The sequence below is a fragment of the Barbus barbus genome, assembly GCF_936440315.1.
Source record: "Barbus barbus genome assembly, chromosome: 7".
NCBI lineage: Eukaryota > Metazoa > Chordata > Actinopteri > Cypriniformes > Cyprinidae > Barbus > Barbus barbus.
Genome location: NC_136735.1, coordinates 11,882,356 through 11,907,750, shown reverse-complemented (window position 1 = coordinate 11,907,750; position 25,395 = coordinate 11,882,356). Strand labels below are relative to the sequence as shown.

Sequence of the window (25,395 nt, the reverse complement as noted above, 5' to 3'; positions counted from 1 at the left end):
AAATAAACCAGTATATGTGGGCGCACATGTGTAAACGCACACTGACTGCAGTCTGCTATGAAAACCTGGGACGCTGACTGAAGATTTATATGAAAAGAAAATGGCCTAAATAGACTAATAAACCACCAGACAGACATTCTATAGTTTGTGCAAGTGTGTGTGCGTGTATACGTGAGATGCAGAGAAAAGTGCATTTCTAGGGGCACAAAATGAGGTCCTCCATCACCTTTTTTCCAATGAAAGTCGGCCCACATACAATACACAGTAGACGCAGACATAGCCCATATCTCCTCTCTAAACATTTAATATCACTGCACTCAGCAGGAAAAAAAACAACAACAAAAAAACAGTCTTCAGTTCAAAGATTCAACCTGTTCAGGTTTTATCCTTAAGGCATCATCTTCAAAAGAGGACTGAGTGTAACTACACTCCTAAAACATCCCAGCCTAACATTAGCAAACCAACAACATTTACAGATTATTTTGTTAAGTAGCAATTTAAAGCTTTCTATAGAAGCTCCTCTGTCATGTCTGTGAGGCATGTAGTCACTCAGTTTCAGTTCATATATGTGAAGCTCTCCTGTTCAAAATGAGACGGCAGAAAGCGCATCATGCTTGTTTTCTTTATTTTGTAAAAGCACAACATTTTGTTGATATTGTGAGTGCACACAAATAAAAGTAGACCCTTTACAGTTCCAAATGATACCTTACCTTTATGAGCAAAAATGATGGCGCATCCACTGAAAAAAATGCAAAGCACGCTTTAGCTTCCACTCACCGCACAAACTATTGGATACAGTGCACATTTATCTAGGTTTAACATTTAAACTTTGTTATATGCTTGAACTGTTTTATAGCTATAGATTTTATTTTAGGCAAGTCGTGATGATTGAGAAGGCTAAATTGATCAAACAGACTATGATCAGTTTACTGTATGCCACTGGCCGCTTGGTTGTTACTTTAAAAAGCAAAAGCTTATAACGAACAAAATAATGTTTTTCTAAATTAACTTTATAAAAAAAAAACAGAAACAAAATATAATCACTTTGCCATGACATACAAAACTGAACTATTTTAATAGCTGAAACAGTAGTATAAGCTGTTTTGGGAGAAGGGGAAAAAGACGGGCTCGGTTCGGTAATTCTGATGAGCTGTCAGACATGGGCTGGGCTCTACTTTATTACCCTGTCATGGTTTATTTTGACTGTACATTGTGACATACTTAGCCACAAATTAGTAGTTTTTTTTTTTTTACAAGAAAGCTGCTTATAAGTACACATTGCTGTTATTTCTACAGAAAATGACGAATACTGTAAAATCAAGTGTCCACTTTCAAAAGAACCATTATGCATCACATTTTGTATTTGTTGTATCTGCACAAAATCACCACTAGCAGATTTTCCAGTATGATTCAAAAGACCAGGTCACATTGAACAAACTATCAGATTTATTATAGCAATTTTCTGTATTGTTGTTTGAATTAAGGTACACAGGGACCAACATTTGCTGATGTCTGCATTAAGTAAGAGTGAGTCAGTGTGTCTGAGAAAGAGAGAGGAGCAAAGCAAAGAATGGAGTAAAATGAGAATGGAAGAGCAAGAGCAAAGTGGGATCAGTAAATTACCTCACGGGAAATGGTGATAATATTTTCTTTGTGGACTCAACCTCCTATAAATTACACTTTGAATTAATAAACCTTTACCATGAACTTGCTACCATATATGCATTTACCTAATTAAACAGAGATGGCAGTGCGGTGGCTAACTTGCGTTACTCTGTATTTTACCATGGTAAAAAAAAAGAATTCTAATTAGGAGAGATGATCTAGTTTTCTTCAATGAGAATTGATGAATATTCTCCTGCTTCGTCAAACCCTTTCTCTTTTGTTCTACCCTCCTCCTCCGCTGTCCCTACGAACCCAACTGCAAATCAGCCACTTCTATAAAACCGGCAAATGAGCCTGTGTGTTTGATTAATGGGCTTAATTTTCAGAGGATTTGACTCTGCTACGATAGTCCACTTCACCTCTAAAGCTTTCTGATGATTAGATTTAGACTGTGTCAAAAAGTCAAACAGCTTAGAGACAATTGTCCCTGAACCCCTCCCTCTACTGCCGTCACCCAACTGACGCACTCGCTAACCATTAACACCAACTTTATTCCCATAAAGACTTTGCCTTGGAAGATAAATGTCAAGACAGTTTTATGTTGCTAATGTACCAAACTTCTCACTGATAGCACACATATATTCTGGATGGTGTGACTTCATATGCATAGCTACTGGCAGAGATGCTGTTTGTAATGTGGTTTAAGTTAACCCTTTGGGGTCGGCTGTATCGCCGGCGATACAAACTAGTTTTTTTTAAGATAAATGCAAAAGACACTAAAAATACTCTGTTGATTTTGGTCACACAAATAAGTGTTGTACATCAATCGAAACTGTTAAGTGTCTACTTTTTTTTGAGTACACTCACGATTACAACAAAACTTTGTGGTTTTGGGGAAAAAAGAAAACAAACGGTGCGCTCTCTGTCTTCTCCATCTCCGCGATCTGTTTATAGTAACGTGACACTAAAATGAAGTGTAACTCAGCAAATACTCAACACAGAAGTTTGAGAGTTATCACTATAGAAAGCCTGAAGTGTCTGCTTTCAACTGAAGTAAGTGTTGTCGAAAACAAATGTTCTGTGATAAAGTAATCCATATGAAACCGACACGATGTTCAGTCTGTCCAGTCTAACTCATTATTTCTAATGTGATCCCGCCCCCTCGTGTTCACATGTAAATAACCACGTGACGCGCGCACGCTTGGAGACGCCCAACAACAAACAAACAGTCACGAGACTCTGTTCATCTCTGCTACTGTTCGTTTCTGGAAGACGACGCGCTGAGTAAAGGCTGGATTTACCTCAGAATAACAGCAAGAGTTCATCCAGAAGACATCGATCGATCTGATAAGTAAGTAATGCTTCTTTTTTGCATTAGTTAGCGTGTTATTGTGACAAACCTGAACACGTTTAGTTGGGTTTTTCCCAAACGACAACATGATGAATGTTTAAGTTTGTGCTTTATGAAAACTGCATGCAATGTGTCACAAAAACAAGTCAAGATGATGATGAAATTATTTGTCTATGACTTTCCACATTAATCTGGAGTTTAATGTGTGATCGTAGGTGTGTGTATAATGCATATTTTATGCATTCACATGTGGCACATCTGATCAAAATCAGTTTCATTATATTATTTTTGACTGTTTTTGGTGTGTTAAATAAAACCAAATTGTTTCTGCACTGATGCCAGACTTTCATATGAATCATTTCAGTTTTGCAATCTTCAAGTTACAAATAAAAAGAGTAAAGTTTACTTATTTTCAAACAATAAGATACTTATGTTTCGAATAAATGCTGTTTTAAACTTTCATCATCATTTCATTCATCTAAGAATCCTGAAAAAATAAATATTCACAAAATCATTAAGCAGCACAATTATGAACACTGATGTTTCTCAAGCACCAAATCAGCATATTATTATGATTTCTGAAGGATCACGAGACACTGAGGACTGGAGTAATGCGATGCTACTAAAAATTCAGCTTTTCCATAACAAGAATAAATTACATTTTGAAATACATTAAATTATTGATAGTGATTTTAACAGATGTGAGAAATTATAATATTATTTCACAATATTATTGTTTTTACTGTATTTCTGATCAAATAACTGCTGCCTTAGTGAGCATAAGAGACTTCTTTTGTTAAAACATAAATAAATATGTATCTTACCCATTCTAAACTTGTAAATGGCAGTGTAACTATCTTGATATCTGGATGATTTTTGGAATGTTTGCTCATGTTTGATCAAAAATGTCTCTTTTTTTAAAGTGCCCCTATTATGCCTTTTCGAATATTACCTTTCATGCAGTGTGTCATGTAGCAGTATGTAAACATAAACGAGCCGTTAGGAATTTGAATCTTATTCTGTTACGGCTGTACGTCACAAAGTAACACATTTGCATAATGTCCGCCCATGGCTGTCATTCGCGCTGTACACGGTAGACCAATCACAAAGGACTGCTCCATCTGACCAATCACAGCAGCAAATGCTCACGGAAAGGAGGGGTTCACTTCGCACGAGTTGTTTAGGAATTATTTAGAAATGAGGTAAAATTAAAGCTATTTTTTGAGAAAACTATGTTTTAGGATACTAAAACACAATATTAGCAACCTTAAAAATGGCATAATAGGGGCACTTTAAGATATATTTATTGTAATAGGACAGTTAAGTATTGACAGGAAGTGGGAGAAAGAAGGCGACGGGATCTGCTCATTCACAAGGCTATTGACGCCAACAAAAATATATCTTTTTTGATGTCATGAAGTTGCAATTTTACTCTGCTCAGCAACCAGCAGCGTTTTATCATATCATTAGTTAAGTCTGCATTTACACAGAGGACTTGCTTTTGGAACAGCATGAAAGAGCACAAGAACGCTTCACTGGCACATCTAAAAATGAACTCCACTCAGCATAAAAGCCAACATCACTTCAATCTGGTCCAAGAAACACAACAGAATTTGGCAGCCTTGTAAAAGTTTAATCGAGTAATCCCATAACCCAGTGGGTCAGTCCTTGTTATCTCTCCACACAAAGATGGCCACTGCATTGTTGAGTAAATGTTGTCTCTAATACTCTTACACAGTGACTTCTGATAGAAATCCTGTTAATATTACATGTGAAGCCAACCTTTGATGATGTAGGACAAGCTAAAACTAGGGCTTTCCCCAAGAGAAACCCAATGCTGCCTCAAGGGAGACTGCCTTCACTGTTTTCTCTCTTCTGCGCTTTGGAGACAGATGACATTGCTGCCAGGAAATGGTTTTGTTTTCTGCATTGTGTGTGTGTTTTTAAGACTGGTAACACTTGTGTACAAATTTTAGAAAGAAAGAAAGAAAGAAAGCCAAAGCATATAGAATATATTTTTTTTTACTGCTTTGATTGTATTACATAAAAAACTGCTGTTTCTGCACTGATTCCAGACTTTTTTTGGTTTGTTTGTTTTTTATTTTATTTATTTTTTATATTAAATGTATTTTATAACCCCAGTTTTGCAATATTTAAGATCCAAATAAAAAGAGTAGACATTTATATGAGTCCCTTTCATATTACAGCATTTAATTCACTGGATCAAACAAAAAAAGGTCAGTAAGGTCAACATATATATATATATATATATATATATATATATATATATATATTAATTCTATTTCAAATAAATTATGTTCTTTTGAACTGTTTATTCAACAAATAATCCTGGAAAAGTATTAGTTTCCAAAAATATTAAGCCACACAACTGTTGTGAATATTGATAATAATAAGAAATGCACAACCAAAAAAGCTGTGAATATCTTAGAAAGAAAGAAACAAAGCTGTGAATATTTAGAAAGAAAGAAAGAAAGAAAGAAAGAAAGAAAGAAAGAAAGAAAGAAAGAAAGAAAGAAAGAAAGAAAGAAAGAAAGAAAGAAAGAAAGAAAGAAAGAAAGGAAATGATGACATATTCGCACATTTTCCATGAGACGACTATAAAACATCTTTGCACACTGGAGAGCGACAGCGAATACTAGCTCGGCTGATTGCCATTCAGATCCAGACCCTGAAGAAGCATGTGTGGACGGACATTTAGAATTCAACTCATGACATTATGATAATGTTCCATCAGCAAAAGCAGATAGAAGTTTGGAAAAATAATTAATGAAATAAAAAGCACCAACCCAGTCCGCCCTGCTCACACCAAGATCATGTATGCTGCAAGAGTACATGTTTCAAAGTTTCTGCCTCCAAGGGCCCGGCTGGAGACGCAGATGTGTGCTAAGAAGCGCAGTGAGCTTGTGTTTAACAGTGCTCTTAGCCACGTGCCCTAATAATGGTAAATTGTCGTTTCATTAGCTCTAATTACTAACAAACCGTTAAGAGCAACGGGGTAGACACACTGTAACTAATTTTCCGAGTGCTGTAGGTAATTCTTCAAGAAGATTGTTCAAAGGCTCTCTCGATGTCAGCGCACGAACGGCAGAAAGCGAATCTAAGAAAAATAATTTGCAGCATCTATTGAGATACCTGAAAGCCTTTCCAAATGGCATGGTGACAAAAATTTTCTAATGTGTCCAAGATTTGGATGGCTACCATGGAGAGGAAAAATACAGAACAAATTGTGAGTGTTATGAGATTATATAGCTGGTGATGAGGTGGCATAACTTTTATCCTGCAGTGTCAGAAATACTATGGAAAGTGTCCAGCGGGAAATGGACCTGCGTGTATGTGTTACAAATAGTGATATTCGGCATTGTTGTGAATTGTAAATGCAGTACCCACACATACCTACTTCGTACAGCCTGCATGATGATGAAAAGAGTGGAGATCACTCTGTTGGCTGCTGCTCTTTGGCGAACCATTAACCTTTTGTTTGGTAGAGCAGTGCATTAATTTGTGCTCATGAAATGATTCTAACAATCAATATTAGCCGCAGGAAATACCATGACCGCAAGTGGCAGGCAATGTTCACTGTGGCGATCTATAAAACTGACCGACACAGCTCAGAAAAAAAGTATAATATCAAAAATATATGAAGCAGACTGTGTAATTACCTAATTCAGTTTAATTAATCATTTTTTTAGGTTGTTCTAAAAGTGTTTCAAAGGCAGGACAATCAATGCCATGATTATGTCAATGTCCCATTCATTCAGGTTACATATGTAAGAAACAATCTCACCAATGGTAGTTGTAAAAGTTGATCTCAGAGGAGAATTCCACTATTGATTAATAAGAATGTTTGATCACTAGACTATAGTGTTAATTAAGTGATAAGTACAATGCAACAGAGTGCTGCTGTGTTGAAAATCAGACTGTGACTTGGTTGTTATTTTTTATTTATTATTAGTATCATTTAACTCTATTCATTTCATATATTTTATTTTTCTATTTTACTCTATTTTATTTATTATTGTTTTTTAAATGCATCATAATTATGTTATGGTGAACAATTTGTCCATGCACATACATGCATCTCTCTCTCTCTCTATTTCATTATAATCAGAATGTCTAACTAAACTAAAATAAATACATAAATAAATAAATTAAATTAAATATATAAAATAAAATAAATAAAGGTTATAGATGGCTTTCTTATATTTAAATAATAATAATAATAATAATAATATTAAGACAGCCATTTATAACCTTCACTATCAGTAACAGTTGTAAGATTATTTTGTAGGGTTTATAAAGGGTCCCGGAAAAGGATGCATCACTCCCTTTAAAATTAACTTTGTTACGTTATAATGAGTGTCTCTTCGCCTTTTTGAAGAACACTGAACAAAGCGAAGTGAGCCTTGTCAGGGTAACAAGAGAAAGAATAATGAGGTCTTGTCTTTTTTCGATACTGGAGTGAAGAGTTGAGGTGACGCAGGATATGGAGCTGTACAGATGTAGGGGGTAGCAGGTGGAGCAGAGAGAGGCAGAGAAATGCGCATAGAGAATCCTGTAGGAGGAAATAGAGATAGCCTTTAATTTGAGATCAATTGCACAGGGGAGATGGAGCATCATGCAGCAGACACTTGAGAATCGTCCATCTGCAAGGTAATAAATTCCATGCGTATTAGCATCCAGTTTCACCCACACTCTATACCTCTTGCACAAGCACAAAGAATCGGGCTTCCAGGTACAAGCGGTCTCTTTATGGCTATGGGAAAACATTGTGAATTGTTGGGCTTAACAAGCACACTGGTTCTGTGGTAGACGGGTACAAACTGCTTTCATGCTTTCTTTATATGGCTGCCAGACATACATAACAAAGCTTACTTTGATTATAGCTAATGTCTAAAGAGGGATGTGTATGCCTCAGAAAGCTGTTTGAATTTGCATACACTGTCATGAAAGGTAAGGTTTGGATCACTGTGCTTCAATTTCCAGCCTATTTCACAATTTAATGTCTGTAATTAATTAGTGTTTAATAGCAGTCTTGAAAAAAAATGCCATTTTATATTTAAAAACCACAGTTTTAAACATTTGAAAACAAATGAATCAATTCATACACAATTTGTGTAGAAGTACGGCTGTTGAATCGACACTTCCTGGATTCCAGCCATGGATAAACATCCACATGCTTGGCTTTCAAAAGTCATGTATTGTTCCAAGCAGCAAGGCACAGTGCAACAAATTACCAAAGTGAAAATTTGTGGCACACCTTAAACTTACAAGGTGTATTCAAGAAGAGCAAACATACATTTTACAGAGAACTATAAGTATTTGACAACCATCAAATAACAACTTCTCTCACAACTACTCGAGTATATCTCTTCACCCCTGACAAGCGCTCATCATCGGGACAATCAGAAGGTACTGTCAAATTGCACACTTAATCAGAGGTGTGTGGATGCTGATGAAAACCCTGTAATACAGAACAAAAACTCACCGTTGTTCCCGCACACTGACATCTGCAGCATTAGATGTCCTCCTCTGTCCTCTCCTTGCCTGGCTAACCACCCGCAGGGGATCGGCCAGCTAAGCGGCATTTACAGTGTTTTCAATTGGATATGATAAGCTAATTCCACAGGCCGGCATTCTGATTCCCTCTAATGTTATTTTTCTTTCTTTTTAACATGGACAGCCTGGCCCCGAGCAGTAAAAGTTTAAATTGGACAGCTTTAGATTGCCCGATTGCCCGAGATATTCAATTACCGGAGATTAACCCGTGCAAACAAGTGCATCTGGCGCCATCTCTGATCTCACTAAAGTCTGTCTAAGGCAAGAGACTACGGACAGAGGAACTGCCATATGGAGAGAAAAAATAATCATAGCAACTTCCTTCTCACTCCGAAAAATGACTTCCCAAAATCATTTGTCCCACAGCAAGTACTTTACTTATTTTAGTGATAAATGTTTCACCTTCGCTCAAACTACTGCCACTAGTAGAAGGCTTGTGATGTCACGATAGAATGACAGTTTATTTTATGAATATTAATTAGATTAACACCACTAGAATGCCCTTCATCAATAAATAAATAGTACGTATCCTAATTTACATCTCACAGATATATTAATATGGAGATTATATCTATGGCATTTGCTGTCAATAGTCACTTTACAAACAAAAATATATGGTGCAACATTGGTTAAACAGGTGTAATGGTAATAGCACTTACAGAAGTTATTTTCCCCTTTTTTTTTCAACAATTCAAATAAAATGCAAAAACGACCTTTTCACATATTATTAGGACAAAAATAATCATCACACCTTCCAGAAGGTGCACAAACTATTACAAAAAGTTTTTGTCACATTACTTATCTACAAAACATTGTTAGTATGCACAGTATTATGAGACCATGCTCTCATTTACTTTCACTCATTTTCAACCACTATTGTAAATGTCTGAAAAACTCGAACATTCATTACTGTGAATTCCTTATTAAGAAGATTTATTATAGAGAGCAGTATACCAAGAAAGATACATTTACAACTCAAATGGTCCGTTGTTTGACAAATGCAGTTTTTGGTGACCAGCTCTAGAATCATCTGAAATATCAGTCAGTCAGCATATGCATTGTTAATTTATCAGCTGTGGATTAGATGGGCCCATCAATCTTTGTATTGACACTTTAAACACAGCATTGACCTGCTATAACGAAATGGCTCTAACTGATTCTGCTATAAAGTGGCTCATAAAATGGCTCCTTGTAACTCCAACCACAAATTATCCAATGATCCAATCTGGCTATTGATTCGTTCCTGCCTGTCCATGTCTTAATCACCTTTAGACATACATTAGCACAAGCAAAATCAGTCATGACTGGCCAGTTTGCTTCGTTAAGCCAATGTTGTCCATCATCATACTAAAATACAGCCACGTGCACATAGACATCAAAGGGGACTTGAGCACCTGCTCTTTCTTCCTCGAGAGCAAGTGCCCTTTTTTCTGGGGATTTTTTTTTTTAACAAATTAATTTATGTATACATGTGTGCATTTGTGTGTTGTGTTTGGGCACACTTTTCCCTATCAGCTAAATACAAAAATCTAAATATCAGGTCAGGTCAGGAAAAGAGACTGTCGAGTTCCGATGCCTTTCCCCCTTCCGTGTCTTCGCACAGGCGCACAGCAGTGTAGCACAATCGGCACATGCACATCACAGACAGGCAGAGAGCCTCCCTCCCTTTCCAGTGGTGTTTGTCTCGGTGTGGAAGTGAGTGGTGATGAACAAAAGACTAAGCTACCTGTGCCTCAAATTTACAGCTAATTATCCAAAAGACAAAAGTAGTTAATTTGTCTTGCTAACATCCATGACTCATGAGAGACTCATGAGACTCGTGAGAATATATATATTCCTATTTTTTACTGTATTTTTAACAAACACACAACCATGGTGAGCATAAAAAACTTCTTTCAGAAGCAAGAAAAAGTCTTAACTATTCCAAACATTTTTATTGGTTGTTTATTCACACAGGGGTGTGCTATATGAAATTTTTGATCGTGGATATTGTAGTATCTTGCTACAGTGAACATTCTATCAGCTGCAGTTCTGGCGCCTCCGTCTCAGTATATTGTACAATGCCACATGCATTCACATCAGTGTTAACTCAGCCGTAGAGTTACACTCACGGGACACTGCATTTATCCGCAATCACAAAAGTACTGTACATTATTTGTATGTGCTTTAAACCCTTGCTGGTTAAACATTTCATTCACGTGCTGTTCTGACGTGCACTTTTTCTGAGCATGTACACCAACAAGTCATCTTTTGATACGTGCCTGTTTATTTGACACATGCAGTTCTTAAAGGGACAGTACTAAACATGCAGCCGACTGTCATTGAAGGGATAGTTCACCCTAAAATTGTATTTCTGTCATTATTTACTCTCACATGTTGTCCCAAACCTGTATTAATTTCTTTCTTGAGCTGAACAAAAAAGAAGATATTTTTAAAGAATGTGGGAAACCAACCAGTTGCTGGCCCAAAATGAATTTGATAGTAGGGAGAAAAAAAAATATATATGTTAGACGCTGTGGACAGCAACTGTTTGGTTTTCCACGTTCTTCAAAATTTCACGTTCTGCATTTATGTTCAGCAGAAAAAAAAAAACTCATTTAGGTTTAAATCAACTTTTGAGTGAGTAAATGGTGGTATAAAATTATTTTTGGGTGAATTAGTCCTTTAATGTTAATAAAAAAGAGAAACTCACTCTCTACTCTTGACTGAAAGACTAATACAGATGCTTTAATAGAAATGCTCTATAGTGTTTTATTTTAATAGTTGTTCATTCAATTTCTTGAATGCTCCTGCTAAATACACCTATTGTACTTGAAAATTAAACACTGTTTTATTTGTATATTATGTGTATTTGTAATGTGTATATTTTTTCAATTTTTTTTTAATAACAAAGATAAAATATTTAGGCCCACTTTGACCTACATATCTGCCATTCTTTTTTTATATATATATATTTTGTTACCTTCAAAGGCTTTGTCTTTATAATAGGCAAAGAATCGTGATAAAATCGTGATGCTTGCTGGACAAGTCGTTAACAAGGCATAAGTTGGACATTCTGATTAATAACAATTAAATTGTGATATGATATTTTTGCCATATTTGCCATATTTTTGCCATACCATATAAAAAAGTTATAAAAAATTGTTAAAAGTTTCATAAGTTGATAAGGGACACTGGGCTGCCTTGCAGTACAGGTGTACAACACCAAGATGCGGCAGTATGTGATGACAAATGGTGCATGCAGAGGGAGAAATCAGAAAGTAATGCCTTCCAGGGAAAAGGTGAGGGAGGGAGAGGCTGATCTATCTGTCCGGAGCTCCTCCTAAATGTAGAGGCACCTCTGCGTTAGATTTCCTCAGAGGCCAATAACTCTGCTTGAAAAGGGATTACGGCAGTCCAAAGGTCTGGGTCACGACAAATAGACTTGTTCCAATAGCCATCTATCGTGTTCGGCACACCATTTAATGCAGCATAGCCCCCCTTTCCTGCAGAATAATATTTACTGCCTGAAGCAATGCGTTTGGAATCATGAAGGCCGATTTAATATTGGTTACATTCAGGTCGATATGGATTCTGCATAATCATTAGAGAAGGCAGCCTTTCACCCTTCATCTCATGGGGAAGGTCGGTGCTTTAAATTCGAGTCAAGGCGACTTCATGAACTGGAGTGGCACTTAATGTCACACTCTACAAGAGATGCGGGCGCTGTTTGCCCTGAATATAAAGGAAGGAGAGCTGCTCCACATTAGGGTGACCTGAAAAGACCAGAGATATGTTGGTAAGGTGACCCGCAATACACAAGACAATGACCTTTCATTTACTGAAACGAAAATTCTCTGAAAAATAAAGCTGATTTGAATATTTGGACACTGGGTGAACAGATGCATGAATTCAGAAAGTTCAGGCAGGAGGAGTTGGGACATTATTCAAGGTCCTTAAGCACTCAAGGGCAAGAAGGCCAAACAACCCAAAGTTAATTTTCTTTCTCAACGAAAACATAACATACTCCAAGCTTCCACACACATGCAAACACCTACAGAAACTCAACAAAAATCAATAAACTTCAATAACTGACCCTATACAGCCTTGTTGGCCACGATGTATTACTGTAAATGAAGTGAATTTCCATTAACAGTTGGATCTTTTGTTTAGCGGTTTTTTTTCCTACGCTGAGATACTACTATGAAGTTCTCTGTTCTATCCATCAAGCGATATTTTAAAACTGCTATGTTTTACATTAATCGAATTTCAATTAATTTGTTTTAATTAAATGAATACAAATTAAATATGCAAAGGATTATCTAAGTCATTAAAGCACTAATTGGAACAAAGCTCTTCTTATAACACTCAATGTCTGAACAATCATGACTGTAAGAAATTACACAGAACATTTGAATCGATGCAGCAGTTTGCTAGTTAACACTGCCTCTCGGTAGCTCCAATAAATAACTACATTTCAGATACAGCTGCAAGAATTCAGTTCTAAAGCTCAGTTTTTGCTTTTGCTCTTTTTTTCAGAAGGAACATAAAAAGCAAAGAATTCTCCACAGAGAGGTGGGGATCAAAACAAGACAATAGTAATGAAGCATTCACATAGTAATGAAAAATGCAAACACAAAATTAAGAATAAAAGCTGGCACAAAGAAAAGGCAAAGCGGGACATAAAATGAGTGATCCATAAAATATAATATTCAAATGTATGCAAACAAAAGCTTTACAGGAGGATAAAATGTTATCATGGGAGGGAATACAAACAGATTACAGATAAAACAAGGGATGTTGAGACATCAAACTAATGAGGAAAAGCACAACTGCGTGTGGCGTCGTCCTCAGGGAATGACGTTGGGGAGTTTTGTTCCCGAGACCTTTTGAAGCCCAGGCTGAAAGCTCTTTCTTTAGGATAGCATCCCTAGTGAGCCAGCTAGCTGAAAAAGTAGGTTATGGAGATTCAAGTGCATACAGATGCAGGTCAGGACAGCTCAGCAGGTATTCTTTTTGTGTGTGTGTGTGTGTTATGAAGACAACAAAGAGACTTGTGTGACTGTACATAACACTCAAAGCTCAGAGGGAGGAGTGATGTAACTTGCAAATCATTTAGCAGATACTTTTCCCCCCAACAAACGCAACTTACAGAATATTTGCAGATCACCTGGAGCTTTAATATCTTGCTCAAGAGCTTCATTTAAAATATGCTGGTAACAGACCAATTTTGTTACCACCATCCCAAAAGACAAAACTGTATTGGTCTACAGAACGTACATTAAAAGCGGCAATCGCTGAAGTACATGGGATGCAGGAAAACATCCTCAGAAGTGGTAAAAGAACAGATTAGCGACTGACTGAACATGAACACGAGGACAGGGTGCGTATACTGAAAAAGAAAGACAAGCAGAGCAAGAAAACAAGTTTGTTGCATTAACTTTGGAGAAAAGCTTCAAGGATATAGAACATAAAGAGGCTGGTTTGAAGGGCGTGTTGGCGGCCAAGAGGAAGAATGAAGGACCAAAGTTGCTCCGCTATTTGAATCGTGATGGATCATGACGTCATTGCACAACAAGTGTGTTGTGCAAACTTTGGAGAAAAGTCTCAAGGATACAGAATATAACAAGGCTGATATTAAAGGGTGTGCTGGCGGTCAAGAGCCAGAATGAATGATCAAAGATGCTCCGCTGCGTGAATCGTGATGAACAATGATGGACGCTTCTTGTCTCTATAAACGTAAACGTCTTCATCTCGGCTTGAATGGGACTCTTTATAACCTGTGTTTTAGTGAATAAAAGCATGTCTATGTTTTGATCAGCACAGTTGAGGCATAGTGAAGGGACTGTTAATAAGCACAAGAGAATTATGGGAAGGCCATCAATTAAAGAATGTGTAAAAGTCAGATCGCAGTGGTGGGTACGGCTATTTGATGATGCATAAATCCTTTTTGTGATTAGGGGCAGGTGAGGAACACAATTTTATTACAATCCATTGTCTGCCAGCCATTCAGAAGTTGGCCTTCATCGTTGATTTGAGACCTGCTTTGTTTCTTTCTTATAATAGCTTATAATTCTCGTATAATGGCGACATTCTCAAATCTATTCTGTAGATTCTGATAGCCTTGCCAAGGTATTATTCACATATTATAATGTATGTGAATGATGCAAAACATAAGCAGCTTTAAAACATTTATTTGAATTATTTTATAAATATATCAATATGACTATATTATAATTATATAAGGTGGATAAATGTACAGTCAAAGTAATTCTAAGTTTATTTGAACAATAGATTTATTAATATAACTATAATATTAAATACATATTTGAGACCTTAAACCTATTTAAATATGTGTACTTAATAAACCTAAATTAATAATGTGTCATAAAAAAATGACACCAATTATTATGTTTCTTTTTATACATACATATACATAGCCTACATAAATCATCAAACTGGCCCACACAAATTTATTCCAAATCTTTTAAAACTATATTTAAGTTATTTGCTGAAAATCTTCACCTCCCCAACGATTCACAAATCACAGATTACATATATAAAGAAACAAATCCAGTAGCACTTTACGTTAAGCCTTTATGTATAATGCATAATAAATGTAGTTTATAACATTAAAATAGCATTAATTATGGCTTGTAATGCACCGTATAATGCATTGTACAATCTCACTAATAATTGTAACCACAGTTAATACATTGTGACTCTTATCAATTCATTGTTACCCTATGCATTTTAAATTCAGTTGTAATTATTTGTACTAATATATCATGTATTATGATGCACATTATGAATAGTTATAATGCCAACCTGGTCTCATCGCAAAAACGTACCTGGGGGAAACGAGACGCAAAATATGTACCAATAAGTACATATCACTGCGGTTTCCAACAGAAATGGTTGGCTCTAAAGAGTGTTCATTCCCCCCTCCCCTACTGTACTGTACAATAATTACTGTTTTTACATTATTTTAAGAGGTAGGTTTAGGTTTGGGGTAGGTGTAGATGTTAATAATACACAATCCAATAGGTAGAAAAAAGTAATTTATTTGATGTTTTAAAACGTACCATCTGCACTACACGTAAACCTACCTGATAGTATATGAACAAAATGAATGTGATATAAAAATGTAATCGCAAGCATGCCATTTTAGCTTGTTTTTCGATCTCTCATCTTTCAACTCGTTCATCGTGAGTCATGTTTTTCATGGGATTCGTACTCAAGGCCTCCGCATCCTAAGTCCAATTCCGTGCCGCCTGAGCCACCGAGCAAGCTTGTTACATGCCGGTGTTGTGTCCATTTGTGTTACCTTGTCATGTACACCTACTTACACTTACTGTATTAAAAAGACATTGTTAGTAGTATTATCTGACAGGTAGCATTATTTGTCAGAACACCGGAAATCTAAACATATGGAGCTATAATCAAAAAATGATTACACAAAAAATGTGTACAAAAAATGATTAAAAGTGCTCGCTGTTTTACTGCCTCTAGTGTTCATGTCTGTTGGAAACAGCAGTGATATGTACTTATTGGTATGTACATCTCCTGAAAAAGTTTGCCCAGGTACGTTTTTGTCATGAGACCAGGAAGCATAACGCATTATACCCTTTAATAACCCTTTATAATGCATTTTGTAAAGTGTTACCACAACTTCTTTTGACATCAATGACTGCAACTGAACAGTTTTTAATTTTTCAATAAGTGCTATCTAGAGAACAAGGGAGATTTTCAGTTAATAATGAACTCAGAATTTCAGTTTGCTCCTCAAATAAAGCTATGATATGGCTTCACAAATACACTTAATATGGCGCACAAGAGTGATGTTTTAATGGAGCAGGATAAAGCTGTTATAGTGACGTTTTCTTACGAGAGTGTGTTAGTATTAGAGAATAAACTAAACTGGTATAACAACAGCATAAAAAGCTATTGCAAGCAGGTCTTCTTGCTTAGGCTTCCATTTCTTTACCACTAATCATCCCTCGGGCAGTAAGAAAGATGATTTTCCTTCCTAACGCTGTGATGTCACAGGTGGTAAGACGAAGAGGGAGAGAGCGGGACACGAGAGAGCAAAACCCCAGTCCCCTCGTTTTATTAACACAAGTCCATTCTCTAATGCAATCTCTGCTAATTAAGGTCACCATACCCACATCATAAATATTTCTCTACACCCATAGGGTCTGCTAGCTGTGGCAGCTCTGCCCGAGGCTTGGAAAGCTATCTCTTTCTTTCTCTCATTCTTTTTCATGCTACTTCTATTTCAAGGCCAAAAAAGAATATGTCTCTTAATTAGCAGATTGTTTTCCCCCTTTCCTTTTCACTTTGAGTCAGATGGGAGGAAAGTATTTTCATGATGCTCAGACACTCACATGTTGACCACTAAATGACAGTGTTTCCTTGTTGAACACAGACACCTGTGTGATAAAAATATCATGTGACAACAACCTTTCAATGATAATGTGCACCAGTCACATAAGAGTATTGATCGTGACCTATGACCTTTAGGGGCTTTGAGACTAACCTGGAGGGGTGCCGGTGAGTGGCAGCCTTTATATTTCATTAGTTTTCCATTGTAAAGGTAAATTCACACTTTATTATATTTGCAGATTTTGTTTTAGATTGCTTTTAAGTAAAAGGGTCAGTGTGTGAAAGCTGTGTGTATGAACCTGACGAAGCCCTGGCACTGTTCCGGAAAAAAAAAAAGTGAATTTACTGAGGCTGTGATCTTTTATGGATCTTTCTATTACACTTAAACATTAAACAAGCACTTACAAGAATCACCATGAAATCAAAATTGGCATTTACTTTTCTTATAGTGCATCGTTAATGTTTGTCTAATGTTTGTTTAAAGTTTGTCTTTGTAATCTTTAATCAAAAAGATAGAACTATTCTGTTATATATTTTAAATCTAAGTTCCCAATGGATAAAAATCAATTCCTGCCCTAATATTCGGTATTCCATTTCAAAACATCAGATTATAAAAAGAGATGCAAACAGTTTTTCATATTGACATTGTTCAAAATCTCAAGTACCAAACTGAACTCTAAACCGACTACACTGGCTGAAACTAACAGCAATGTTGAAAGCACCATAGAATCATAGTCTTTACGTATTTTTTTTGCCTCACAAATAGCTTATTCAAGTAGACAGTACACTCAAAAAAAAAAAACACTCTAATTGCTCCAAACCTGGATGCAATTCTTTCCTTTGTGAAGCACAAAATATATTTTGAAAAATGTTTCAACTTGTTTTGGTCCACATAATCAAATTAAATTTGCAAAACAACATTGGAGCCTGTTCATTTTGATTTTCAAAACATTTGTGTTCCACAGAAAGAAAAACCTGTAGGTTTGGAGCAACATAATGGATGAACTATGCCTTTAAGCCATCTCTGCACATTAAACTGTGGCATGAGAAAGCATTATAACATTAAAAAATAACATGCTTCACCTTCAAAGCCCGACACATTTTTATTAACCTTTGCTATGGCTAGCAAATCAAGGCAGTGTAACCCAAGCAGACATGATGTGCTAAAAGCAGCTGGTGTGGAGGATGATCTAAAGTCAGCAGAAGCAGTAAATGCATGTAAATATCAATGAAATAATATGAGCTTTTCCAAAGGAAGAGATGCACAGGTCATTGAGTCACAGCGCGTCAAACAACAAAGTTTACATCACTGTGTGTGTGGGTTGGTGTGTTTGTGCACCAATACATGTGTGCTTGTGTTTGTGTGTGTGTGACAGAAAGAGACTGAAAGAGAGTGAGACAATAAACGTGTGTCAACAGGTTCACATTAATAACCCACATCTCAGCTGTGCTACAATTCTGCAAATAATTTAATAACCTTTTAAATTGGCAGTTCTTTTATAATGCAATGCATTACAGGAATGTAGAACAAAAGACGCTAGAGCCAGACGCTCCTGAAGTCGTTTATAGTCTACAAAGTGAATATGAGAAAGTATTATTTAAAATGTAGTGAAATCATTAACATTAACCATTAAGTGAATGTCAGAATTGCTCTCTGAAGAGATAAGGCCTACCTCATACTCACATTTACTAGCTTGTATTTCTTACAGGATGAAATCGTTTTAGCATTTCCCAAGATTATTGCTATACAAATAAAATATAATCCATATTCATATTCATATCCCTGTTCTGTTGCTATTGATTGCAAGAGAAAGAGAGAGTGTGAAGGAGAGAGAGATTTTTTACAGCAGTACAGACATTGCATCAGGGTAGAGCTGCGACGCGTGACCTCTATTTCATCAGGCTCCTTGACCCCGGCAGGAAACAGTGACTATTGATCGGCTGGAGGAACGGACATGAGATGCTTGGCTGTTCTTTATTCTGAGATCATACCAGTGAGAGAACATTTTATTTGATGAAGTCAGGGAACGACACTCATTTAAGGTCAACTCTGTGTGTGTGTTCCTAACCTACCTATTCTTTAGGGACAAATTTGCAGAACGATGTCCCCGGAATGTAATTAAATACGACAAAACTCTTTTTGGGGACGTCCTCAAAGAGGTGGATTTATAATATATTTATTTATATTCACACTACCTTACAAAAGTTTATGGTCTGTAAGTTTTTTTTTATTTTTTTATTATATATTTATTTACTTTTTTTTTAAAGAATAGTTTTATTTTTTAAGGATGCATTAAACTGATCAAAAGTGATGGCAAAGGCTTTCATATTGTTCAAAAAAATTATTTAAATGTTCTTTTGATCTTCCAATTCATCAAGGAATCCTAAAGAAAAGTATCAAGGTTTTCACAAAAGTACATGCAGAACAAAAGTTAAGTATCAAAAGTATATTTTAAATATATTAAAATAAGTTTTTAAAAGTTATTTAAAACTGCAAAAATAGTACTGCAAATATAATTTTTCCTGTATATTTTATACAAAATAAATGCAGATTTGGTGATAAGGAGAGAGAAAAAAATATTATTTTACTGTATTTTTTATATAATGTATTTGAAATACATGTACAGTATCATAGATACTGCCCATCCCTGTGATCACCCCTTCATAGTGCGCTCCTTATAATAGAACTGCACGTTACATTTATATATACACTATGGATGTCAACGATTAATCGACGATCGAGTAATTGTCAACAAGAGATGCAATCGATTAATGCTATCGATGGTCAATTAAGCAGTTTAATTTTGGGGTGCGTGCGGCACATGCACAAAACACATGCGACGGTGACGTGAGTGGCGGTGACGGGGCAGAACAGAACATAAAGCCACGTAGCCTATGGCTTTAAATGTACTGGTATCATACAGCATGAATCCAAACGCATAGTCACAAAGTAACATTTGCCTGCTAACCCATTAATGCTAACCCATTATTTCTCTTATAAACAAAGCTTTGTACCTCACTTGTGTCATACTCACATTCAAATGTTTCATGTGAGTAGCAGTGTTTTCCGTAGCACCGCCGATAGAAGCGGTTCTCTGACCGTGGCGCAGCCCCACGAGCCACAGATCATTATATTTTAAAAGCCAATAATATCAATTGCAAACATTTCGATTGTGTTTTAAAATACAGCAACAAGCACAATGAAACCATTTAAAGAGGCGCGTTTAGCGGTCTCCATGGGGATCTGAAACAGCCAACAAAGAAAAATGGTTCGTTTTATCAAATGATCATAATCACATCTATTCATTTTACAGTTCTGCTACTAGCCTTTTATTTAGACTAAAACCCCTTTAATCCGGGTGAGAAAGCCTGCGTTTTGAGTGGAATTTGCGCATTCTGTCAGCCAGTGAATATATGCCACTGCAATAGACATTTCGCAGTATTAAGGTTAACGATTAATCGATTAATTGATCGTTAATATAAACGACGATAGATCACGGAAATGATTGAAAATTGACATCCATAATATATATTATTTATTTATTACGAGTAACTTCATAATAGCTCCCTATTTAAAATACTTGGACTATATGACCAAAATCTTTGCTACCGTACTCCAATCTGAAATTAGTTTTGTCAATATACCAGAATGTATAGAATTGATACCATATACTCTGAACTAAATTTGTCAGCTGTTAAACATGAATGTCCATGCTGCTTCAAGACCTTCAAGGTGGAAGTACTCTAACACAAAACATACATACATCACAATAATAAATCTTTTAGAGAAGATCTGAAGGTAATTGCATGTGATAATATGCATATTTTTAAGTCCAATTGAAGCTCATTAATATTAAATATACTATGGAACTTGATCTTAAAAATTTTCCTGTATATCTAAAAGCACTGGGAACTGCTCTCTCAGACTGGTTCCATTATTGATACCATGCTCAAAATTGAGTGCTGAACCCAGTATTTCAGAGTCAAAAGCAGATTGCTCTTTAAGATCTTCTTTAGGAAAGCAAGCATCTAGATGCCACTCACAGGCTTTAACAGCAAACAGAATACCTCACCCTTTTGTGAACAGTTTTTTGAGCTCTCGTGTTATAAAATTGTGGTGTATGCACCACCTGGATATAACTAGGAAAATGTGTGCATTCATACTTGTGTGTGCTAAAGCCTATATAGTGAGCGAAAGCAACACATCAGGATTTATCTGTTTTACTCAGAAGTGATCCTCTAACGCCTTTGAAAAGTTCAGTTCAATATACGTTATGTGCCCTTTTGCATTTTTGACATATCAACCTCTAACACCAACTTTCAGATAAGCGTCTCTTTCCCATTCAGCCGTTTCACCTCAGTCACCATATTGCTCTTTGATAATCGGAATGAACTGCTTCTTTGAAGTCGAGTCACGAGAGATATTAAAGAGGAAAAAAAAAATGTTAAAGCCATTCCCTGGTGTCATTCCCCCTATGTGATCCGAATCCATGTTATCAAACACAAATTTGTCATTACAGAATTGAGCTCCACTGCATCATATTCCACCATTAAATTGCCTTGGCTTGGCGAATGACTTCCTAAAGGCCACCTCATGCTCTGACTGATAGTGGCCTGCGGTGCCCCAGATAAGAATCATCCGCTCGGGCTGAATGAGACGAGGGGGTTGAGTGAGGGGGAGTTATATGTTACTCACCTCCACCAGCTTGTTGGCGTGTTCGCGGAAGACCTGCGCATACTCCTTAACCTCTTTCTCATTACCGCTCTTGGCCGCCTCTATCAGCACCAGCAGCGGCACGTTGGTCTCCAGGAAAGAGTCAGATATGTGGTCCATAACAGCCTTCCTTAGCTAGGAGAAAAGAAGAGATAGAGAGAGCAGGGATCAGCTCATGTCCTACATAAACTATCCAGCTCTTGAACTTGTGGAGCTCCGACAGTAGGGCATTTACAAGCGGTAAACTCTGGGTTTAACACATTTTCTAATGGAGTGTTCTGGTGTTAAAAACAGCTAGATGGAGCGCAACAGAATTGAACAGAAGGCACATTTATAGGTGCATTAGCTCTAACACAATTATGTAAAAACTCGATACACTTGAGATGCTTCAAGAGGGTCTGTAATACCTGAAGAAAGGCACCATTCACATTCATCTAAATGGCAGATTTCCCCTGGAAGTTTGTGATGTGAAATCCATTTTCCTTATGGAATGCACAAGTTTTTGAATCAATTAACAGGGTTGTTAAATGTCTGATGGCAAAATTCCAAACCCTTCACTACCATATATATGGAGAGGTGAAATCAAAGAGGCCTTAAAGGGATAGTTCATCCAAAAATTTAAATTCTGTCATTAATTACTCTAATGTAGTTCTAAGCCCACAAGACCTTTGTTCATCTTCGGAATATAAATAAAGATATTTTTGATGAAATCCTTGAGCTTTCTGACCTTCCATAGACAGCAACACACCTGACATGTTCAAGGCCCAGAAAGGTAGTAGGGACATGGTTAAAATTGTCCATGTGACATCAGTAGTTCAAACATAATTTTGTGTGTGTGTGTACAATGAAAACAAAAATAACAACTTTATTCAACAATTTCTACAAAAAAGTATTCTTGTGGCTCCATAAATCTTCATAAATCGAAGATGAACAAAAGATTTGTGGGTTTTGAATGACAGAAATTTCATTTTTGGATGAACTATCCCTTTAAAAAAATTACCTAAGACAACTACTAAATTGAAATGAAGTTCATAGAAGAGTACAGGACTACATTTGACATGGCAATGTGTGGGCATAGCAAGAGAGCAAAAGTGCAAATTCTACAGTACCTTAAAAGAAAGCAGCAGACAAGGAAGGAATAGTAAGCAACTTGAGTGCCTTGCTTAGGGGCACAATGCTAAAACCTCATGGCTTGCTAATTGCAGTGATCAAGCTAGCAACCTTTGGGTCACTAGCCCTGAGCATAAGCCAGTTTCACATCAACCTAAAATAAACAAGCATGCATTTTGCCTCAAGGTAGGAGAAAAACTTAAAATATCTCTTTAAAGAGGATATACGATTATTAATTCATGTTCTGATAAAACAGGTTGTAGCTATACAATTATTGTTACATAATTGCTGATTTTAGTAGCAGAAACACATCATCAGCAGCAATATTCACAGCTGTATGCAGAGAAAGCATTGGGGGCTATTCTAATGGGGCAGTAGGTAGAGTCCCAAGACACATGTCCTCTAATGGATGATGGGAAACACTCCTAACAAGCAATAATTATCATTCAGCGAGGCATGCACATATCTTAACCAATTAAAAACCCTGTGCTAGGCCATGGTGGGCAGACACTAATGATAAATTATGGCTAAAGGCGATGCATAATCCATCACTGGCAAGAAACTTGGCCAGTCAGAACTTGAGATGCCCTTAAAGGGGACATGTCACAAAAAACAAAGATTTTCTGTTTCTCAGTTCAAAAATCTGCAAAAAGTATTTCAAATATTTGTGGTTAAGAGGTTGCATTTACACATCAGTAACCATCATGTGAACTTCTGAAAAATAGATATTCATAGCTTTTTGTAAAACTATTTTACTGTGTTAAAAAAAAAAGTCTGATGAAAAATGTCAAAATTTTTGGAAAAAGAAAATTATGTTTTTGTTACAAGAAACCTTGATATAGACCAGTCAATAACTGCCACAACAGTGTAAAATACAACTAATCTCTTTGGCATGTAAGGAAGTTTAAGGCCACGCTGGGCTATGGAACAGGCCATGAAACCAGAGCCAAGCATGAGGACGTCATCTTTTCAATCAATGTGCAGCACTGGAGGAGGAGTTCTTGGCCACCTGAGCATGAAATTCAGAAAACAGAGCACACTCTGTAGGTAATGATCCTTCTCCCCATGTGCCGATGATTTAATTGAAATGTTTTAATGAACCTTGGCGCTCTGCTTCTAATAACCTTTAGTAAAGGATGTGTGCTTGTCTTCTTAATGGTTTGGGTGCAACCCCAGGGAAAATGAAAGAGAAAAATTGTGACCAAAATGTATAATTTTTCTGCTTATACTGTCTAAAAAAACTAGAGATGCACAAGAGTGTGCATGAGTCATGTTTTACATAAAAAATGAACTACATAAAAAAAGAAGAACAGTACCGAACTAGAATTTGAATATATTAATAATCTTAAACTGGGACTCAGTCTGACGGCATTTCATTTCCCCCACCACTTCTTAAAATTAATTTTTCAGTTCTCACGGAGCTTGAGAGCAAGTGATCTGTCTCTGCTTTTTTTTTTTTACTAAGATTATTTAAGCCATAATTACTTTCCTTCAACATCGACCATGACATTTTAGGGTCAGTTCCGTTTGCATCTTATCATCATTATGCCAGTGAGATTAATTTCTGTTTACTGGGAAAATCTCATTTTCAGGTTGCAAACCTTTAAACCTCTATTTAATATACTGCATGTTACAAATGTGGCAACGTGTTAAATCAAACACGGTATTCCCTCACCTGAAAAAGCTTGTTAAATGTTCCAATAACATAGCTAGCATTGGCAAGACAACAAGTATAGCCCACAGTGAGACCCCTCATGTCTAATGTCTTTTTCAAAGAGGGAACTGAAGTTATAGTCATGTAATCTCAGGACTAGATTGGAAAAAAAGCTTGACGAATGGAGTGCTCCTCGCAGACTACAAAAACAGCAAGCCAAAAATTGGAAACATTGAGGAGAGGAAGTGCTTTGCTTTAAATTGCTCTGAGGGACTGAAAAAATAGAAATCTTGTGATCCTACCTGTCATCTTCCCCTTTCTGTCTTTCTGCCTCTTTTCTCAATTTCTCCCTAATCCTTTGTTCTCTTCATCCATATGGCACAGAAGCAGCGGTAAAAAATCAGCATAGCAAACTCAATCAAGTCAAATTCAGACAGAAACAAAGACAAAATAAGGAAGAAAGTGTGCACTTAGCCAAGCCAAAAGATCTTAAAATCTTTTAATGTCGCAAATGGGGGGGGGGTCTTAAGAGATGAGATTAGCTTGTTCTTGCTAATTTCGCTTATAAACAGGAAAGTGTATTTTTAAGGATTAAGCACCTGCTACAACATGAAAAAAACTAAACAAATGCCACCGAGAACGAAAGTCAAATCGGCAATGCAATTCAGAGATCTTCTGTAATTTACTCAGTCTAGGGCTCAGAACAAAGCTGACAGATGTTTGATTTCTTAATCTGAGAAAACAAAAGCAGTTCATTATGCTGTTGATTTATTCCCACATGATTCACCAATTTACCTTTTTAAAATTCATTTCTGAAAAACTTCCTATTTTACAACAGAGACCGTAACATTTTGATTTAAACAATCATGCAAAACAAATGAACATCGCAAAATCGACTTTGCTTGTCAGTCTTAGAATTTGGATTCTTTGCAGACAGCGGCAGAAGCTTTGGGTCAAGGGCTCGACGTTTCTTATTAAAATGTCAAGGGCAATCACAGAATAAACATGCTTCTATACCTG

At 36.5% G+C, this 25,395-nt stretch overlaps 1 protein-coding gene across 1 annotated transcript in view; it reads right to left on the bottom strand.

Annotated features, from left to right (window-relative positions):
- The window catches only part of LOC306872021 (catenin alpha-2), a 471,996-nt gene that overhangs the window by 47,879 nt on the left and 398,722 nt on the right, over window positions 1-25,395 (bottom strand). The window contains exon 9 of the mRNA XM_079420336.1: window positions 21,594-21,746. Within this exon, the coding sequence (XP_079276462.1) occupies window positions 21,594-21,746 (153 nt within the window). The remainder of the gene's footprint in view (window positions 1-21,593; window positions 21,747-25,395) is intronic.